Below are 19,275 nucleotides of genomic sequence, written 5' to 3'. Positions count from 1 at the left end.
GTGACTCATCAGATAAGCATACTGGCTGCTCTTGCAGAGGACCTACGCCACTCAGCTCACAACCACCTTGGAGTTCCAACCACTCCAGTTCCAAAGGCCCCAATACCTTCTGGCCTCCACGTACTGCATGCATGGTGCCCATAGGACAAGCCAGCAAACACACATGGAACAGGAAGCTGGACCAGCTTGATGTTCTCCCTTCGGATGGGAGCATTTTCCTACAACTGGCTTCTCCCAGTTTGAGAATTCTCATTGTTCTCACAGTGTCTGATTTGTTCAGATGCAGTGTTCCTGGATGGCCTTGTCAGAACAAAACTCAGGTCCTGGGGCCATCTGTTAGGGACTGAGGGCATCTGGTGGGACTGCTCCTCCTTGTGTCTTGCTCCCAGGGGTTCTCATTTGTCTTCTCTATTGCAGGATCCAGATGTATCAGTCAAGCTGCTGCTAAAGTTGACATTGAATTTGATTATGATGGGCCACTGATGAAGACAGAAGTCCCGGGGCCTAGATCTCAGGTGAGTCGGCCACACCTGGGCCAGGTGTGGCACACCAGGAGCCAGGTGCCCAGACAGCTTAAGGGTACTTTCAGAGCCTCTACTAGAGATGGGTGTGAAAATGACCGAGACCACTGTGAAGGTTTCAAGAATGTCTCATGTCTGCTGTCATGAGAATGTCCCCTAACAGTCAGTCACAGACAGGGAACATGTGACATTCAGATTGCCCAAGTATTTAGAGTTAACCAGCAGTTAGGAAGGTGGCATTGCTGGAGCCATCTGCAGGGGTGGCTGGCTGGCAGCTGGTGCAGTTTCCACCTGCATGGATCCCTGTTCCTCCAGCTTGTCACACCGGGCTTATTCTTATCTTGCTGTAAGTCTATTGAGACTGAATCCCCACGCTGGCTTTCATTGGCCCCACCTTACTCTGTTGGCCAATGGAGTCTAATGGGTCACTGTCAATCCAGAATTAAGGGCTGGGGCTGAGCTCACAACTGGCAATGGAAGTTGAGGCAAAGATAATCGTAATTGTAACATCAAGAAGGTGGTCTGTACAACAAAGCAGAACAGGGGACTAACTTGGGGAAGGACAGAAAGGAGCCAGAGACAGGAATAGGACGTGTGGGTGTGGAGTGAGGGCAAGGAACAATGGAAACAGATGCCATGGTGAGATTCATCACTTTGTATTCTAACCTAATTATTAAAATAATAATAATAATAATAACAATAATAATCTGGGACCTTCAAGCCCAGCTTGAAGATGTTCAAGCTGGGATGGTGGCTTACACCTATAATTTCAGCACTTGGGGGTGAAAGCAGCCAGACCAGCATCATTCTCTGCTATATAAAGAGTTCAAGGCCAGCCTGAAACACCTGGGAAGCTTTTTCCATAAAACAAAAAGAAGTTGTCTTCTGGGCAAGAGATGTAGTACAAACCTTTCAAAGCTTCAGTTTTGTTTTCTGTGATTTAGCGCACTTTTTCCCACAGTGGAATGCTCTTATTTACTGTAAAAAGATCATTCCTTTTGCCATAGCATCTATTTTCTGAGTTCAGAAATGTTTGTCTTAATTTAAGTACTTAGTTGGGTGGTTTTGTCAAACAGAAGGAGAGGGCTTTTATGCATATTCCTTTTGGGGTGAACTTTAATAGACAAATGCCCAAAATAGCTTCTCATATTTTTTGTTAATATTATTTTATATTTTTGTGTGGAAATATGTAATGGCAAGATGCTAACTGCTGAAGTCTCTTTTACGCTAAATTATTTGGGGGGCTGAAATCTTACAAATATCAAAGCAACTGGCTTTCATTTCCTAATTTGTATTTGGAATAGGGGAGAGTGAATCGTAATCAGAAGTGGTCCTTGGTTGGGCAAATTAATGTTGTCAGTTGATTTTACCCTCGGTTGCTGATAAGGGAGTTACATCTTTTCTTTCTTTTGTCCCCTAGTGCTGGAGATCAAATTCAAATGCAGGGCCTTGTGCACACTCGGCAAATGCTTTACCACTGAGCGTTTAATTAATAATTTTATGCACATGTGTGTTTGTCAGCATGTAAGTCTGTCTACCGTGTGCATGCAATGCCCATGGAGACTAGAAGAGGTGGTTGGATCCCTTGGAACTGGAGTTACAGAAAGTTATGAGTTGCCATGTGGATGCTGGAACTGAACCTGGTTCAGTGCTCTTTCTTCTTTTGAGCCATCTCTCTGGCCTGACTGAGCTGTTTAAAAATGAGGGCATGGGCTGGCACATTTGGCTGATACAGGCGCCAGCCACTAAGCCTGTCACTGGGGTTGATTCCCAGTGACCCACATGGTGGAGGGAAAGAGCTGACTCCTCCAAGTTGTCCTGACTGTCACGTATGCAGTATGGTGGGTGTATACTGCCCACAAACAAAATAAAATAAATAAAAATGTCAAATAAAATGAGGGCTGTGGTGGGGCCCAGTGGCAGAGCACTCACCCAGCATGGGCAAATCGCTGGATGCTATCCCCAGAGCCACAGACAAAATTAAATTCCCTCAGACTGGGTACAGTGGCCCAAAGCCCTTAATCCAGAACTCTGAAGTAGAGGCAGCATACCTTCGTAAGTTCAAGACTGACCTAGTATACTTACTAAGTTCTAGGCCACCCAGGACTACACAATTAGACCCTGTCTCAAAAATAAATAAGAAAATACATTTTCACTTCCTTTTCTTTCCCAGGTATTTAAATCCAAATCTCTGATCTGTCTGTTGTACCGGCCCCTTACTGTGCTGTGGAGTAGATTTGTATCGATTATTTGAAATTAAGTAATTTTTGAATATTTACTTATGATATTGACTAATAAATATTGTCTGTCAAGTACTTAGCATCAGAAAACTAGGAAAGCATGGGAGATGTTTAAGCCACTTGGGCAAGAGTGACATCCATGACTGATGTTTCTGTTCTTGCCTGTAGGAGTTAATGAAACAGCTAAACACAATCCAGGTAAGTGGGCATCAGGTGATTCTTTTTTAATGATTTTATTTGCGTGTGCATGTCTGTATGTGTATGTACATATGTGTAGTTGCCCATGGAGACCAAAAAAGGGAGTCAGATCCCCCTGGAGCTGGAGTTGCAGGCAGATGTGAGCTGTCTCACATGGGTGTTCAGAACCAAACTTGGGTTCTCTGCATGAGCAATACAAGCTCTTAACCACTGAGCAATCCCTCTAACCCATGTTTTATTTCTTAATTTCTATTCCTTTCTAGTTTTCCTAGTGGCTTCTCTGAGGCTTCTCACACATTCTTTAACTTGTCAGAACTTGCTTCTGAGTTACTTTCCAACCTTTTTTGTTGTGATAAACAATCCAGACATAAAATTTCACAAAACACAAGACCATGGCTTCACCAACATATTTCAAGCAAGCCACTTGTGTCCTCTTTCCCAGAAGAAGACACAGAAGCTTGCCAGCACCCAGATTCCCGTGTGGTATAGAACAAGCAGGGTGCAGTCTGTTTCCACAGTTCAAGCTTGTTCCTGAAAGACTAAGAGTCTAGGGAGTTGTAGCCAGCCTGAACTGGTGTCCTCTTTCTCAAGAATGCAGAGGCTGTGCACTTTTTCTGCAACTACGAAGAAAGCCGAGGCAACTATCTAGTGGATGTGGACGGCAACCGCATGTTGGACCTGTACTCTCAGATCTCCTCTGTCCCCATAGGTAAGAGCTGGACAATCACCTATCACTCTTTGTTGTTGTTATGATCATCAGGCTTTGGATATTTGCCCTCCATGTTTTACCAGCCTCTCTCCCAAGGGTGGAAAGAACATGATTAGACATTGATTTGTTGTTGCTACGAGTTTTTCTTTTAACTTTAAGTATGGGAGTATGTTGCTTGCATGTATGTATGTATGTGCACCAACTGTGTACAGTACCCACAGAGGCCTGAAGGGGACATTGAATACCATGGGACCCAAATTACAGATGGTTGTGAACCTCCATGTGGATGCTAGAAATAAAACCAGGGGCCTCTAGAAGAGTAGCCAGTGCTCTTTCTTAACTGTTGAGTCAACTTTCCAGTCCCTAAGGATTGTTTGTTCACACTATTTTTAAGATTTATTGTTAAGTATGTATGTGTATGTGAGTACCGGTACTCATAGAATCCCTGAAGCTGGAGTCACAGATGGGTGTGAACTGCCTAATATGGGTGTTGGGAACTGAACTTGGATCTTCTGCAAGAGCAGGAAGTGTTCTTAATCACTGAGCCACAGATCCAGCCCATTAGACATTGTTGTAAATAATAAAGATTCTTTTCAGGTTTGGTAGACAGAAGTGATGTAATCAACTTCAGGTGGTTCGATCCTTTAATGACCCTGGCACCTGAAGTGAGGGAAGCTGGGATAGGAGATCCAACAGCAACTCACAGAGCAGAGGATCCTTACACTTACAGACTTTAGAGGTTAGAAGTCTCTGAGCTTAAGAAAGGAATGGACTCTGAGCTTAGCAGGTTAGTGAAGGTACTAGATAGTATGTATGGCAGTGGTTTAGGAAGCTGGCCCTCTTGCTTCATCCTACCTTAGCTGGTAGATGCTTTGCGGCTTGGGGAAGGTACTCAACAGGTGCAGCCTCTGTGATCTGACACATACCAGGGCCTTCTCTCCTTTCCTCCTCCGGATGTCACCAGATATGTGTGTATTCATTTTTTTTACCTATTTTTCAACTGGGTGAAAAAAGTTAGAAGTGGTAGACTTGCAGAGCAGTCAGAGCTCAATTGAGCTGTCTAGTTTGGGTTTGCTACCAGAACCTAAGGCGAGGATTCTTCAAGTAATCTACTGAGAGAAAGCCCCAATTGAAAGGGAAGGCAGGGAAACAGCATCCAACAAGAGAAGATCAAAAGGATGAGGTCTCTGCTAAAACCACAGCCAGACTGAGGACGATCATTGGCCTTTTTGCACCCCTGGGCTGGCTGATTATTGCCTATCCACTGCCAAGAAGAGGCCAGGCAAACTGGCCTCCATGCATGGAAGGCAGTTTTCAGAGGAGGCAGCTGGAGTCATTATCAGCCAACACAGACAGCAGCTGGAATATGGGGGTGATCTGCCTGGGAAATGTGACCTTGATGAATGACAACAGCACCTGCCTCAACTGGGCTCACGTTCCAGCTACACAGAGCTGACACAGACAATGGGACGGACAGGGTTAATGTGGAAATGAGATAGATGTTATTTTCAGCTCGGATGGTTATCGTCCCTTTGGTTGATAGATGCCCAGCTGTGTTCAGTGGCCTGTGGGCTGTGTCTGTCCCTTCAAGGATGATACTGCTCATCTTCTGTGGAGGAGACAGACATGGGGGAGTTTGTTCTGAGGCTCTGTGTTAACAGCTCCCCCATTCCCATCTCCTGGCACCCTGAGATCTCCCCTAACCCCAAGTCTCGGGTGTCCATTCCTCCTCTGCCTTCCTAGCACTTGTCCGAAGACCTACTGATTCCTTATTGAGATGTGATCAGTCAGCAGCCGAGACTTCAAGGATGCCCCAGCCTCTAAAGGCACCAAGGGTTTAAAGGCTTACACACCCCTCCTCCCCTTGGTTTTCATCTGCCGTTTGATTATTTATTTATTTATTGTGTGTGAATATGAATGTTCAAGCCAAGGTGCATGTATGGAGGTCAGAGGACAACTTGCAGGACTCAGTTTTCTCCTTCCATCACGTAGGTTCCAGGGACTGAACTCAGGTCATCAGACTTGGCAGCAAGCACCTTTACCCATTCAGTCACCTCAATGGCCCCGAAGCTGGTTTTGAGCTTGCCCACAAGGGCTAGCATAGGCATGCACTACCAACCCGGCTCCCAGATATTTTCTTAAGCTAATACTCACTGAGAATCTACCAAAAGCCTGGCATGTTGCCAAGGGCTTCACACATTCATAAATGGCCATAACTGCCCTATTTTTACAGGGTCTTTTGATATTTATCGTCAACTGGCCTCACTTTAGACTCCAGGAGGTCACAGAAACTGCTTGGGGATACAGGGAGTCTGAAGTGCTTCCAGGACACAGACAATGAGTCTAACTCTTACATTCCTACGGAGCCTTACAGACACCTGCCCTGCTGCGGGGGTCCCACAACTCAAAGTCAGGCTTAAAGTTCCCTAATTGGAGTTCTGTTTTCATCTCTCTCCTTTGGGAGCCAATGAGTCAAACTGCCTCTGCAGTCTAATGAGGTTTCCCAGGACCAGGCTTATCTACTGAGGCAGAAAAGTCATAAACACCCAGGCAGCATGATAAGCCAGAACTCTGGCCAGAAAACGGTTGGAAAAACCCAGAGAGCGTTCTCTCCTTGAGTGATGGGCAGTGTCTAGTCCTGGGCCCTGCAAGCTTTGCATGGGCTGGGAAGAGACTGAAATGTTAACTCCCTCCCTGGTTTCCTTGCTTCAGTGCTCTCCCACCCCCCAGCCTGTCCTCCACAGCCAGCACAGTGAAACCAGTCTGGCCTGGGTGGTGCTGGATGTTTAATAGTTGTCTAAGCAGTCTTTGAGGGAGGAGAACAGGTCCCTGTTCCAGAGCCTCTGCAGATAGCATAAAGATTGTTTCCACTGCATTCAGCCGCTAGCCTCAGTGGCACAAAGTGTCCTTTCAAAGTAAATGTATTTTGATTTAAAAATACACCTTCCTCCAGTGAAGGTGCTAAGAGAAAGTACTGGAGACTGTGTAGCTTATAAACAACAATGGTTTCTCCCAGTTTTCAAAGCTGGCTGTTCAAGACAGTCATCACTGATCTAATATCTTTCTGGGACAAAGCGCTGCCTCCTCCCACCATGTCCTCATAAGGTGGGAGGTTGAACACCCCCTTGGGTTTTTGTAAAGGCACTAATTCCCTTCACAAGGGCTCCACCCACACGGCCTAATCACCTTAGGCCTGGAGTGGCTGAAAATAAGCTCCGAATAAGGTTATCACCTCAGGGCCAGGATCTCAGCAGATGAGTTGTATGGAACAAACACTGCAATTATGTGTGGTAAAAGCCCGCTTCTGCTCTAAGCTCCCCTACGGCTCTTTCCTCATATATCTAATAAGCTTCTGAGTTCTTGCCCACGTCACTGGTTTACTGTGCTATTAATTCATTCAGTTAAAATGTATTGAGCTGAGTGAGCCCTCAGTGGGGGTGGAGCGGGGAGAGGCATCTCACGTTCAGTCTCCAGACATCAGTGCCTACATCTTCCTTTGTCCTTCCTGCCACAGTTATGGCCAGGCACGTTCATTACTCTCCCGGTACTGTCATAAAATACCCTGGCCAAAGCAATTTAAGAGAGAAAGGGTTTATTCTGGTCCAGTTTAAAGATACAGTCCATCAAGTCAGAAGAGTGGTGGCAGGACAGAGGAGCAGCTAGTCACACTGCATCCTATATATGTGTGTGTGTATACATATATATAAAATCTATCATCTATCTATCCTTCCATCTATCTACCTATCATCTATGGATCTATCTATATATGTGTGTGTATATACATATATAATCTATCATCTATCCTATCTATTCTTTCATCTATCTATCATCTATATATCTATCCTCTACTTGGAGACATTGTATACCCCTGGCTGGCCTCAACATAGTGCCACCCATTTTCAGAGTGAGTCTTTCTACCTCAGTTTACCTCACCAAGTAAATCTGACAAGGCACACCTAAAGGCTGGTTGCCAGATGATTCTAAGTACTGTCAAGTTGACAGTCAATATAAACCTTGACCGTGGGACTAGCTGTAATGAACAGAAAGCTCCCTGCACGCAGGAGATGTTCAATAAATGCAAATTATCATAAAGGAGGGGAGGGTGGTTCTAAGCAGAATTGCAGGATCCAACGCCTGCCTTGACATAGAGGAGAACAGGATGTTCCCTAAATTCTCACAGTCATACTATTTTTTTGTTTGTTTTGTTTTGGAAAGGAGAGTCTGGAGAATCTCATGTATACAGCCCAGGCTGGCCTCAAACTCACTATGTAGCCCAAACTGTCCTTGAATTCCTGATCCTCCTGACTCCACCTCCCAAGAGCTGGGATTACAGCCATACACCACCACACCCAGTGGCATCTCCTGCTTTTCATCTGCATCAGCGGCCTGACTGTGCCTGACCCCATAGGGCTTCTGGCAGAAGGAAGGATTAGCTGGGTCAAGCATTTGCTCGGGAAATGGGAATTGGGATGAGTTTGCTATGGCATTTGCTATGTACCTCAAGCTGGCCTCGAACTCACTATGTAGTCTTTGCCCTCAGAATAACAGCTCTCCTGCCTTGACCTTTTCCTACCACATCTGCCTAGCTTTTTAAAAATTATCATCATCATTAACATCACCACCATCATTATGTTTACTTATTTATTTAGTGCATGTGTTATGTGTATGCTCCCATTTACATGCACACACACACATACATACACACACACACATACACACACACACACACACACACACACACCATGGTGTGCATATAGAGAACAGAGGAAAACTGTGGGAATCAGTTCTCTCCTCTCAGCATATTCCAGGGATCTAGCTGACAGGCGTGTGCGTGCATGTGGGGTGTGTGTGTGTGTGTGTGTGTGTGTGTGTGTGTGTGTTTCAGCGGTTTACAGGTAAAGCCTGAAGTTTCTATGAATGCTTTCTAAGGCCTACTGGATCAGATAAGCTATATTTTACCTGCTTTCACCCATTCAACAGCACAGTGGGTATCCAGTCTTCAGAGACCACCAGTTGGGGAGGAAGCTTTACTAACGGTGGCATTCACTACACTTTTCTTAGATTCAATTGGGGGCCACTCATTGCAAGTGGATAGGAATACAGTTCCATCTTTGTTGCTGTTTTGTTTGATTTGGTTTGTTTGTTTGTTTGGTTGGTTGGTTGGTTGGTTTTTCCGAGACAGGGTTTCTCTGTATAGCCCTGGATGTCCTGGAATTTTCTCTGTAGACCAGACTGGCCTTAAACTCACAGATATTCACCTGCCTCTGCTTCCTGAGTGCTGGGGTTAAAGGTGAGTACCACCACTGCCTGGCTGCATTTCTTTTTCTTATCTGGTCACACTGACCAGAATCTAGTGCTGCAGTAGTGACCATGAATGTCTTTGTCTTGCTCTCGACTTTGCAGAGAAACATAGGGTCTTTTCCTCTGTTGTTGAGGACATTAGCAGTGGGATTTTCATTCTCCTATTTCCCTCATTCCCTCCTTACCTCCCTCCCTTTTCTGTCTGTTCTGAAACAGGGTCTCATGTAGATAGACTGACACTCTCTATGCAGTCCAAGATGACCTTGAACTTCTAATCCTTCTGCCTCCACCTTTGAACTGCTGGGTGGCAGTTGTGCACCTCCAAGCCTAGTTTTTGATGGTGCTGAGGTTGAACCCAGGGCTTCCTCCTGTTAGGCAAGCACTCTGCCAACTTCGACTACATCCCTAGCCCAAGGAGGTTTTACGCAAATGTCCTTTATCAGGTTGAGGTGCCTTGTAATTCTTATCTTTTTGGTTACTTTTGTTTTTGGATTTTGCTTTGGGGATTTTTTTGTTTATTTTCTATTATTGTTGTTGTTGTTATTGTGTGTATGTACACACAGACACATATATACCATAGTATGTGTGCAGAGGTCACAGGACAACTTTGCATCCTGCCTTCCGCCTTTATGGGGACTCTAGGGATTTAACTCTTGTCATCAGCTTTGTGGGGCATGCACTTTACCTGCTGAGTCATCTCGCCAGTCCTCCTTATTTATTGCTTGTTCCTTCATTCGTTCATTTGTTTGAAGACACATCTCATGTATCCCAGGCTCACCTCAAACTTACTATGTACCCAAGGATGACCTTGAACTACTGGATTCCAGGCATGGGCCCCCATCAATACCTAGCTTGTTGCGTGTCCTTATCATGAAGCAACATTGCATTTTGCCAAATGCTTTTTTTTTTGAATCTATTGAAATGATGGACCTCTCCCATCCCTTTCTCCTGCTGCATGGTGAGACAGCAAGGAGTTCATTGTGTATTTTAATCAGTTTATTTACCTGATTTGCTGTAACATGCTTTTCAAATTGTGCAACATCAGCCCCTCTGGAAAGTAAATGCATCTGGGAACATGCATGTGTATATGAAGGTAGGATGTGGCATGTGATATGACGGTCACATTGCAGGTGGTGTCCCTTGGATTTCACCTCAGCCCAGAGCCACTGGGAAATGAGGTAGGACCGCACGCAGTTTGTCACATTGGCCTGTTCACACTGGCATGGACCTTGCCTTTACCTCCTCATCTTTCACTGGTCCAGCAGGTCTCAAACATGGACAAACATCCCAGTGTCCTCAGGAAACTTGGAGCTCTCCAGGCTGCACTGAGAGAGATTTCTAGTCAAGGGTCAGAGCCTTTGAGTAACAGGGTGTTTCAGAGATGAAAGCAAGGGGCGGGGGGGGGGCAACTGAGGCAGGGGAAACCTCAGATGTGGTGGCATTTTTTAACCTTACTGTAACCTCCTCTCCCCAGGTTATAACCATCCAGCTTTGGCGAAACTCATCCAACAGCCTCAAAACGTGGTATGTGTCCCTGATGTGCAGACCAAGGACAGACAGAGCTCATGACCAGACTCACCAGGCATCTTTAGACATGGTTCTAGAGCTCTAGAGATCTTTGCTGAGCCTGTACCCTGTGCCGGGCACTCAGATACTAGAGTCACCCAAGAAGAGGGGAAGCTCGCAGCAGAGGAAATGCCTCCATCCCGTCGTTCTGTGGGCGTATCTGTGGGGGCATTTTCTTGATTAGTGATAGGTGTGGGAGGGTCCATCTCACTGTGGGGGCAGTGTTCCTGGGGTGTACAGGGAAGCAAGCTGAGGGACTAGAGAGATGGCTTAATAGTTAAGAGCACTTGTTGCTCTTGCAGAGGACCTGGGTTGGATTCCCAGTACCCACATGTCTGTTCACAACTATCTGTAACTCCAGTTCCAGGGCATCCAATACCTCTTCTGACCTCCACAGGCTCCTGCATGCATGTGATGCACATACGTACACTCAGGGACACACATAAAATAAATTTTATTCTTTTAAAAAAGCTAAGCAAGCCGGGCGGTGGTGGCGCACGCCTTTAATCCCAGCACTCAGGAGGCAGAAGCAGGCTGATTGATCTCTGTGAATTTGAGGCCATCCTGGTCTATAGAGCTAGTTCCAGGACATCCAGACCTGTTACAAAGAGAAAACTGTCTCAAAAAAACAAACAAACAAAAAAGACAAAAACAAACAAACAAAAAAACAAACAAACAAAAAAGACAAATAAGCCTTTCTTCCCCAAAGCTGTTTTAGTTATGGTACTAATCACTAGGACAGCAAGAAAAACTCACCATCCTCACTCCCATGGAGACTGTCACTTCACCCCATATAGGCTACTGGCGCAGAGGACACAGTGCTGAATAGGCTCAAGACAATGATAACCACTGAACATACATGAACGGCGAAGTATATGTCGAGTATTGTGTTCTGCTCTCTAAGATGTTTTTATTTTTCTTTGAATGTATATATGTGTATGATGAATGAGAATTTTATGTATACAGTACTCTCAGAGGCCAAATGAAGGCTTCAGATTCCCCAGGAACAGGAGTTATAGAAAGTCCCTCACAGGCATTCTCAGACGTGATTCTAGAGCCTGTCGAGTTGACAATCAATATTAACCAACATGCTGCCCCAAGGCCACATGGGCCAGTGGAAATGCTGGAAATAAATCCAGAGGACTGAGTTCATCTGTGATGGAGCAGGAAAGACTTCCCAGGGAAGTGAATTTAAATAGAGATCTGAAGGAGGAGAGGCTATAAGGTACCAAGCCAGTGATGGTGAGGCATGCTTGAAGAATAAAAGACAGACTGGCCTGAGCAGAGACAGCAGTGGGAAGGATTGAGGTAGGACCAGAGTAGCAACGGACTTCACACCACCTTTGTCCTAGTTTGATTTCTGTTGCTGTGAGAAAACAGTGACCAGAACAACTTGGGGGAGGAAAGGGTTTATTTGGCTTAAAGTCACAGTCCGTCGCTGACAGAAGTCAGGGCAGGAGCTGACACAGAGGCACTTAAGGGGTGCTGCTTACTAGCTGCTCCCCACGGCCTACTCAACCTGTCTTCTTTTATAACCCAGGACCACAGCCACGGAATGGCACCACCCCCTCTCACAACAATCATTAATCAAGAAAATGTCCTACAGACATGCTCACAGGCCAATCTGTCAGAGACAAGGCCTCAACTGCGAGTCCCTCTTCCCAGATAAGTGTAGGTTTGTGTCTAGCTAACAACATCAGCAGCAACAACAAGAAGAAAACAGTTCACCCTTCAATAGATTTTCTCAGCTTGGCATTGATGGTGTTTAGATTCAGGCCATTCCATGTTGTGGGGGCCTCTTGTCATTCACACACACACACACACACACACACACACACACACACACACACAAATCTTAGAAATGGCTAAACTTCCCCTGTCCCCTGCTGGGTACAGTAACCTTGGCCGAGAAGCCCAAGCTAAGAAGAGCTGGTGGGAAGCCATGGTCCTAAAGTTTAACACATGAGGAGATGTGGGTCCCCACTTGGTGTACTCAGTGAATCTGTCCAAGAATCCCATAGCTTCCCAGGTTTGTCCCCTTGAGGGTCCTTTTAGATGTCACTTTCCTGGGGTGAGGGATGCCACTCAGCTGTCAAAGTGACCAGCATGCAGGAAACCCTGAGTTCTATTCACACCACTCAATGGAACCAGGGATGGTGGTGAATACCAATAATTTCCACACTGGCTGGGTGGTGGTGGCACACGCCTTTAATCCCAGCACTTGGAAGGCAAAGGCAGGCAGGTCTCTGTGAGTTTGAGCCCAGCCTCGTCTACAGAATGAGTGCTCCCAGGACAGGCTCCAAATCTTACACAGAGAAACCCTGTCTGAAAAAAATTAATAATAATTTCCACACTGGAGAAATGGAAGCAGGAGGATTAAAAAGTTCAAGGGCACCCTCAGATATACAAATTTGAGACCAGAAAGGTTGTGTGAGATCCTGTCTAAAAAATTAATAATAGTGGAAATTTTACTTTCCTATTTGTTTCACTACAATGCAATTTTGAAACTGATATACTGAGATATATATATATATTCATTTTCAATCACTATATTAACAGATGGTGACAATTCTAATTTAAAGTAATGCCCGAGAGCTACCCATAGTGGCCCATGCCTATAATCCAAGCACTCTGAGGCAGGAGAGGATCAGGAGTTCAAGTTCATCCTCATCTACAAAGCAAGTTTGAAGCCAGCCTGGGCTGCATGAGACCCTGGTCTACATGTCTCAAAACGACAATAAACTCAGAGCAATACCTGTGTGGCCCTGCTTCGGGCCCAGGGTCTGCTGAGCTAGCTGTGGACACTGCTCCTAGGAGCAGGCCTCCCAGGCTCCCAGCTGAAGGCTAGAGAGACTCATTCAGCCTATTGGCAGATTCCTTTCTTCCTGGACTCCTTGAAGTCTGTCACCACCTGCTCATGTGGTCACACTGGGCCCAAAAGGAAACAGAGAGCTATCTCCCTAGCTGTGCCCATTAGGAGCCTTTGTGACAACTTCCTGGTGATGTGGGCGTGGCCCTGGGGGTTAGAAGGATCTGCAGAGCTAGCATCCTACGGTTGCTCCTGCAGTGCTGGTGCGCTGACGCCCCACAGTGAGTCTGCTGTATAGCAGGATTTGATGTGCCTCACCTCCCTCTGAGAATGTAGGGATAGTGACATGGATCAAAACAGGTCACCCCGCTGTGACTTCGGCCATCCACATTAGACAGGCCCTGCCCCTCTCTCCTCTTCTCTGCCCCATGGACGGGATTATTCCTCAAGCACTCTTTATCATGTCTGATTATTTTTCGCAAAAAATCATGTGGACATTCATCCTCACCCCTTTCAATGGTTTCATGGCATTGCCCTGTGTGAATACACAGCAACCAGTTTATCTGCCCTCCAGTTGGGATTCTCAGGAAGATGACTGCTGTGGGTGGTGGAGCCCATGTCCTTTGTAGAATCCACTGTGTGTTTCTATTGGATAACAGAGCTAGCAGCAGAATTGTGGCGGTGGTGGGTGTTCATGTTCTGTTTCTGCAGATCCTGCTAGTTTGCAAACTTACTGGCCTGACTTCCCTTCCCACCAGCATGGGGGTGGGGCTGGGGGGTCTCCATCACTTCATAGTTCCTGTCCACTCATGCCAGGTAACTTGATCCCTTTAGGAAAGCAGGGGACAGTAAAAGCCCAGTCCTAGTCAAGAACTGAACTCCACTCTTATCTGTGGGGATGTAACTCTTGGTGGAGTGCTTGCCTAGCCTGCATGAAACTCTGGGTTTGATCCCAGGCACTGTGCAAACAGTGTGTGGTGTGCATGACTGTACTTCTAGCCCTCAGGGGGTAGATGCAGTGATATCAGAAGTTCCAAGATAGCCTTGGTTATATAACAAACTCAAGGCTAGCCTGGGCTACAAAAGACTCAGTTCCAAAAAGTCCTTTAGATCCCAGAATCAAAGATCTCCTAAAAGAGCCGTGATCAGTTGGCATGGCCTGCCTGGAAGGGACTAGAGGTCAGACTCGCCCCCAGTTAACTGAGCAGGTGCGAGGGGAATCCTGAGAAGGTGGCCAATGAAGCCAAAGGCTCAGAGGCTGTGTTTACGACCAAAACTGCTTTGTTTTAAAACTTGTGCAGATCCCAGATGCCTTGGCAGCTGGTGCTGAAAGAATGTGTCAACAAACATGTCACACATATTTGCAGTGTCAGCTGCCTGCGGAGGCAGTCTTCCCAACAACACATGACGTCGAGACCCAAGGATTCTGATTTTTGCAACCACATCTCCCCGTTCTTACAGGAACCTTCTCTGCCTACCCCACATGCCTGTCACATGTTACCCAGGCAAGAGCGGGTCCTCACCTTCACCTCCCCAGCTTGCAATGGGATACCCCCCACCCACCATTCCATTCAAGGCTGGAATGACAGGTGGACCACCAAGCCCACCAAGCGTGTGCTTGGATTCTGGTACTCATGCTTGCCCAACAAGAGCTTTCCCCACTGACACAAGATCCCACGTCACACCTGGCTTCCTATTAGCCCACTTGGGCCACAACAGCACCACCGTGAAACCAGTGATTCCATGTCACTGCAGAAATGGATACCGTCCCCTGCATCTATCTGGGTTCCATCCCAGTTCTAATGTCTTTAGGGCCATCTCAATACATTTCCCCGACTCTGTGCACTGTGTATTGGACCAGTCTGTGCATAGTCACCCTTCCATGAGCAACAGCTGCAGTCGGACTTCCCTGTATTTGGGATGGATGCAAGCAGACGGCCAAGTCTGCCACATCCAGGCTGATCTACCATTCTTCTGTACTCTCTCTATGCCTTCTCTCTTCAAGGTTCTCTATCAATACCTTGCAAGCCCTGAAGTTCAGAGATGTTAGGTGACTTACCCAAGGCTGCCCAGCCAAAGCCAGGTCTCCCCTTGCTGCACTTTAAGACAGCTACGCTGGTGGCAAGCCTTCTGGAAACCTGTCCTCATTTGATTCTGCAGCCACATGTCCCAGATATCTTCTGCTCTTAATGCCATGCTTTGTCAAGCAAGAACACCGCCCCCACATCTTTTCTGGTTCCAGACAGGCGATCAAGATTCCAGCCAGCCTATCTCTCTCCAGGGGCCTTTTCCCTGCAGCCCATGACAGCACTTTGCTCCCACCCTGGTCTCATCATGTTCCTGATATCCCACAGGCCCCATGAGCAGGTCAAGCCAGAAAGAAATGCTTTCTAAGGTCCCTGCTAACAGACCAATGTCTTCAGTTGTGCCAAGCAAATGTGTGCCCAGAATTAGCATTTCTGAGCAGAGGTGCCTGGAGTGCCTGGCCCAGAATGTCATCAGAAGCCAGGAAGCCCACACTGGAGTCTTGTCTGTGTGTCTTGGGACAAATTGTCTGACCTCTCTGGTTCTCAGCAGTGAGGAAAGTTCATGGTTGATACTCCTCATCCTCCCTGCTTCCTCTGTATCTCCTAGTCCCACAAGGAAGGGTCACAAAGCAGGAAAAGGAACAAAGGTATAGATCTGTGCCACTTTCTACTGGCCCAGGTCACATCCTAAAGCCACCAGGAGAATGACTGCTGGGGCCTCCCTGTCCTGAGTCTCCCCCAGTACAGCAATGGCACCATTCAGATTTGCATTGAACTTATTATCTGATCATGTCCAAGAGAGGCAAGTAAATGTCTGAGAAGTCCCTACACCCCAGTACAGCCTCCATTTGTCTGTTCTGGTTTGTTTGTGTTTCTGATATAGTCTTCTGGGATCTAGACTGGCCTCAACCTCCCTCAATAGCTAAGGGCAGCCTTGAAATTCTGAGCTTCCTGCCTCCACTTCCCCAGTGCTTGCAATTGCTGGCATGAGCCACCATGCTACACTTCTGTAGTGCTGGGCATAGAACCCAGCACTTTGTGCATGATAGGTGAGCATTATACCAATGGAGCAGTATCCTCATTCTCGACCTCTCTGTGTGCACCAGGATGGCCTGAGCTTGATAAGAATCTACACCACATCCTACTTTTTATAATCAGAGTTCTTTTTTTTCCTCTTTGTTTTGGGGTTTGTTTGTTTGGTTGGTTTTTTGGGGGGGAGTGTTTTGGTTTGGTTTTTGATTTTTGGTTTTTCGAGACAGGGTTTCTCTGTGTAGTTTGGAGCCTATCCTGGCACTCGCTCTGTAGACCAGGCTGGCCTCGAACTCACAGAGATCCACCTGCTTCTGCCTCCCGAGTGCCAGGATTAAAGGTGTGCACCACCACTGCCCAGCTATAATAAATGTTCTTAACCACAGCAAGGGAATACTTTTTGATTTACAAACTGCCAACCTCCTTTCTCCAGCTGCCCCTGAAGTTAAGGTCACTTACCAAATGCACACAAGTTGATGCTGCTCAGGGCCAAGCCACAGACGTCGCTTGGAACTCCCCAGTCTACACAGTACTTTTCTTTTATAATGTGCCCTAGATTCCAAGCCAAGGTGCCAAGCTGCATTTAGTGTGATCCCTTTTATAATCCAGGCCCACTTCCGTGTGACCCCATTCTTTGTCTCTTGAGTAGCCTCTCTGTGACCAGCCCCTGGAGGTACATGTTGTGGGTGAGTCCCCAGGACTGCAATCCCCTTAGTCCACCCCAGGTGTGTTTGGTCATTGGCAGGAGGGCCAGCTCCAGCATCCAGACAAGGAAGGAACTTTGACTCCTGGTCAGCCTCCAACTGTGTCCTTGGCTTCCCAAGCCCAGAACGCTCCCTTCATCACCCTCTTGGAATCCTGAACTATTCCGAATTCACTGACTTTGTAAAGTATGACACTCCTGCCCCCAATACTGTAGTTGCTCATCTGACCGGTTATAAGTTATCTTAAGGATGCAGAAAGGCCCTGCCCAGTGACTGCCAGGGAGTAGATGACCAGAGGGACTGTGCTTCCTCCATAGTCTCACTATTGCATGCTCTTTGGGATCACTCTCTCCTGGTGGAAAGGGGCAAGGAGCAAGGCCACAGGTAGGAAGTCATGACCTCCTGGAGTGTTCCTAGAACCCCTGCAAGCAAAGATGTGCACAGAGTGCTCTCTCCATTTTAAAGGTAAAGTCGTTGACGCTTCATTTTTTGTTTTTTGTTTTTGTTTCGTTTTGTTTTGTTTTTTGGTTTTACGAGACAGGGTTTCTCTGTATTGTTTTGGAGGCTGTCGGTAAAGCCCGGCCTGGAACTCACAGAGATCCGCCTGCCTCTGCCTCCCGAGTGCTGGGATTAAAGGCGTGCTCCACCACCGCCCAGCTGAGGCTTTGTTTTAAGTGACTTATCATTAACAACGTTAAGTTTGTTTTGCTTGGGGATTTTTGAGACAGGGTCTCATGTATCCAGGCTTCAAACTGACTTTGTAGGTGAGGATGACCTTGAACTTTTCTGCTCCTCCTGCCTCCACCTCCCCAGCTCTGAGTTACAGAGATGTGCCAGCACACATGATGCCTGTGGTGCTGAGGGTGGAACCCAGAGCTTCCTACCTACCACTGAGCTTTGGCTCCAGCCCCCGAAGGTGTGTTAACATGGGATTTTACTCCTAAAGGCACCTGCCTTACTTAGGGGCTTGCAATACTATCCCTCAACCAGAGGCCATTTGAAGACAAATTTTTATCAGAATTCAAAAGTCAATGCACATTTCCCTTTTCTTTGGAAATGTGTTCATGCTGTCTTCCTTAGCCTACAGACCTCCCAGGAGCCACAGGGCAGGGCAGACTCATCTTTGGACAAACAGGTGTGAGGAGCAAACATCAGTTCAGCATCAACTCACACTGTTGACTTCCTTGCAGAGGGAATTAATTCTCTGGACCCTCGCCTATCAAAATAGGGGAGACGAGATGATTGATGTAAAGATGCTTGTGATGTTCTGGCTTTTTTTTTCTCTATTATTTAGCCAGCTCCACCAACATACCTCCATTCTATTTAGAAGTCTCACAATCATTGTCTGCTCTCCCCCCTCCCTCTCCCTTTCTCTCTCTCTCTCTCTCTCTCTCTCTCCCTCTCCCTCCCTCCCTCTCCCTCTCTCTCTCTTCCCCCTCTCTCTCTCTTTGTGTGTGTGTGTGTGTGTGTGTGTGTGTACACTTGCATGTCTGTGAGTGTACAAGGGTGCATGCACCACAGCACATATGTGGAGGTCAGAGGGCAGTCTCAGGTGTTAGTCCCTATCTTCCTCCTCGTTCCACACTGTGCACTCCCGGCCGCTGGCCTGAGCTTCTGAGGATTCTCTCATCGCTTCCTCCCGTCTTGACACAGGGACACTGGGATAACAGATGTTCACTATCACATCCGACTTTATATGAGTTCTGGGGATGTGAACTGAGGTTCTTGCATTTGCGTGGTGCTTTACGAATCCAGCTCTCCAGCCCCTGCTATGGGCTTATAGTACACCCCCCCCACACACACACACATTTTAAAATTAAGGTACAATATTGAATTCCAGGCCAGACTGTACTATGTGAGACTTCGTCTCCTGAAAACACTAAAAGAACATCAGTGAGCCTACAGTGCCAGATACAGCCTATTTGACCCCCTCAACTATATAATGTGGAAGAGGACCTGGGTTGGACCCCAAGAACTGATGCATTTGCTGCTGTTCTTTTACAGAGCACTTTCATCAACAGGCCTGCCTTAGGCATCCTGCCTCCAGAGAACTTTGTAGACAAACTCCAGGAGTCCTTGATGTCGGTGAGTTTGGGGGATAACCCCACCGGTGTTTGTAGTCCACCTTCCATCATGTCTGTCTGTCCTCAGAGATGGCCATGGCAGGGTCC

The 19,275-nt window shown here is 46.9% G+C and overlaps 1 protein-coding gene across 1 annotated transcript in view; it reads left to right on the top strand.

Moving 5' to 3' along the window:
* Window positions 1–19,275, top strand: part of Abat (4-aminobutyrate aminotransferase) — a 93,522-nt gene that overhangs the window by 55,544 nt on the left and 18,703 nt on the right. Inside the window, exons 3-7 of the mRNA XM_005084550.4 lie at window positions 418–515; window positions 2,930–2,959; window positions 3,551–3,668; window positions 10,444–10,493; window positions 19,109–19,189. Coding sequence (XP_005084607.1) covers window positions 418–515; window positions 2,930–2,959; window positions 3,551–3,668; window positions 10,444–10,493; window positions 19,109–19,189 — 377 coding nt within the window. The remainder of the gene's footprint in view (window positions 1–417; window positions 516–2,929; window positions 2,960–3,550; window positions 3,669–10,443; window positions 10,494–19,108; window positions 19,190–19,275) is intronic.

This window comes from Mesocricetus auratus, unplaced genomic scaffold (genome assembly GCF_017639785.1).
Source record: "Mesocricetus auratus isolate SY011 unplaced genomic scaffold, BCM_Maur_2.0 Super-Scaffold_100007, whole genome shotgun sequence".
Lineage (NCBI taxonomy): Eukaryota > Metazoa > Chordata > Mammalia > Rodentia > Cricetidae > Mesocricetus > Mesocricetus auratus.
Note: the sequence above shows the minus strand (reverse complement) of the source record. Positions and strands in the feature narration are given on the sequence as shown.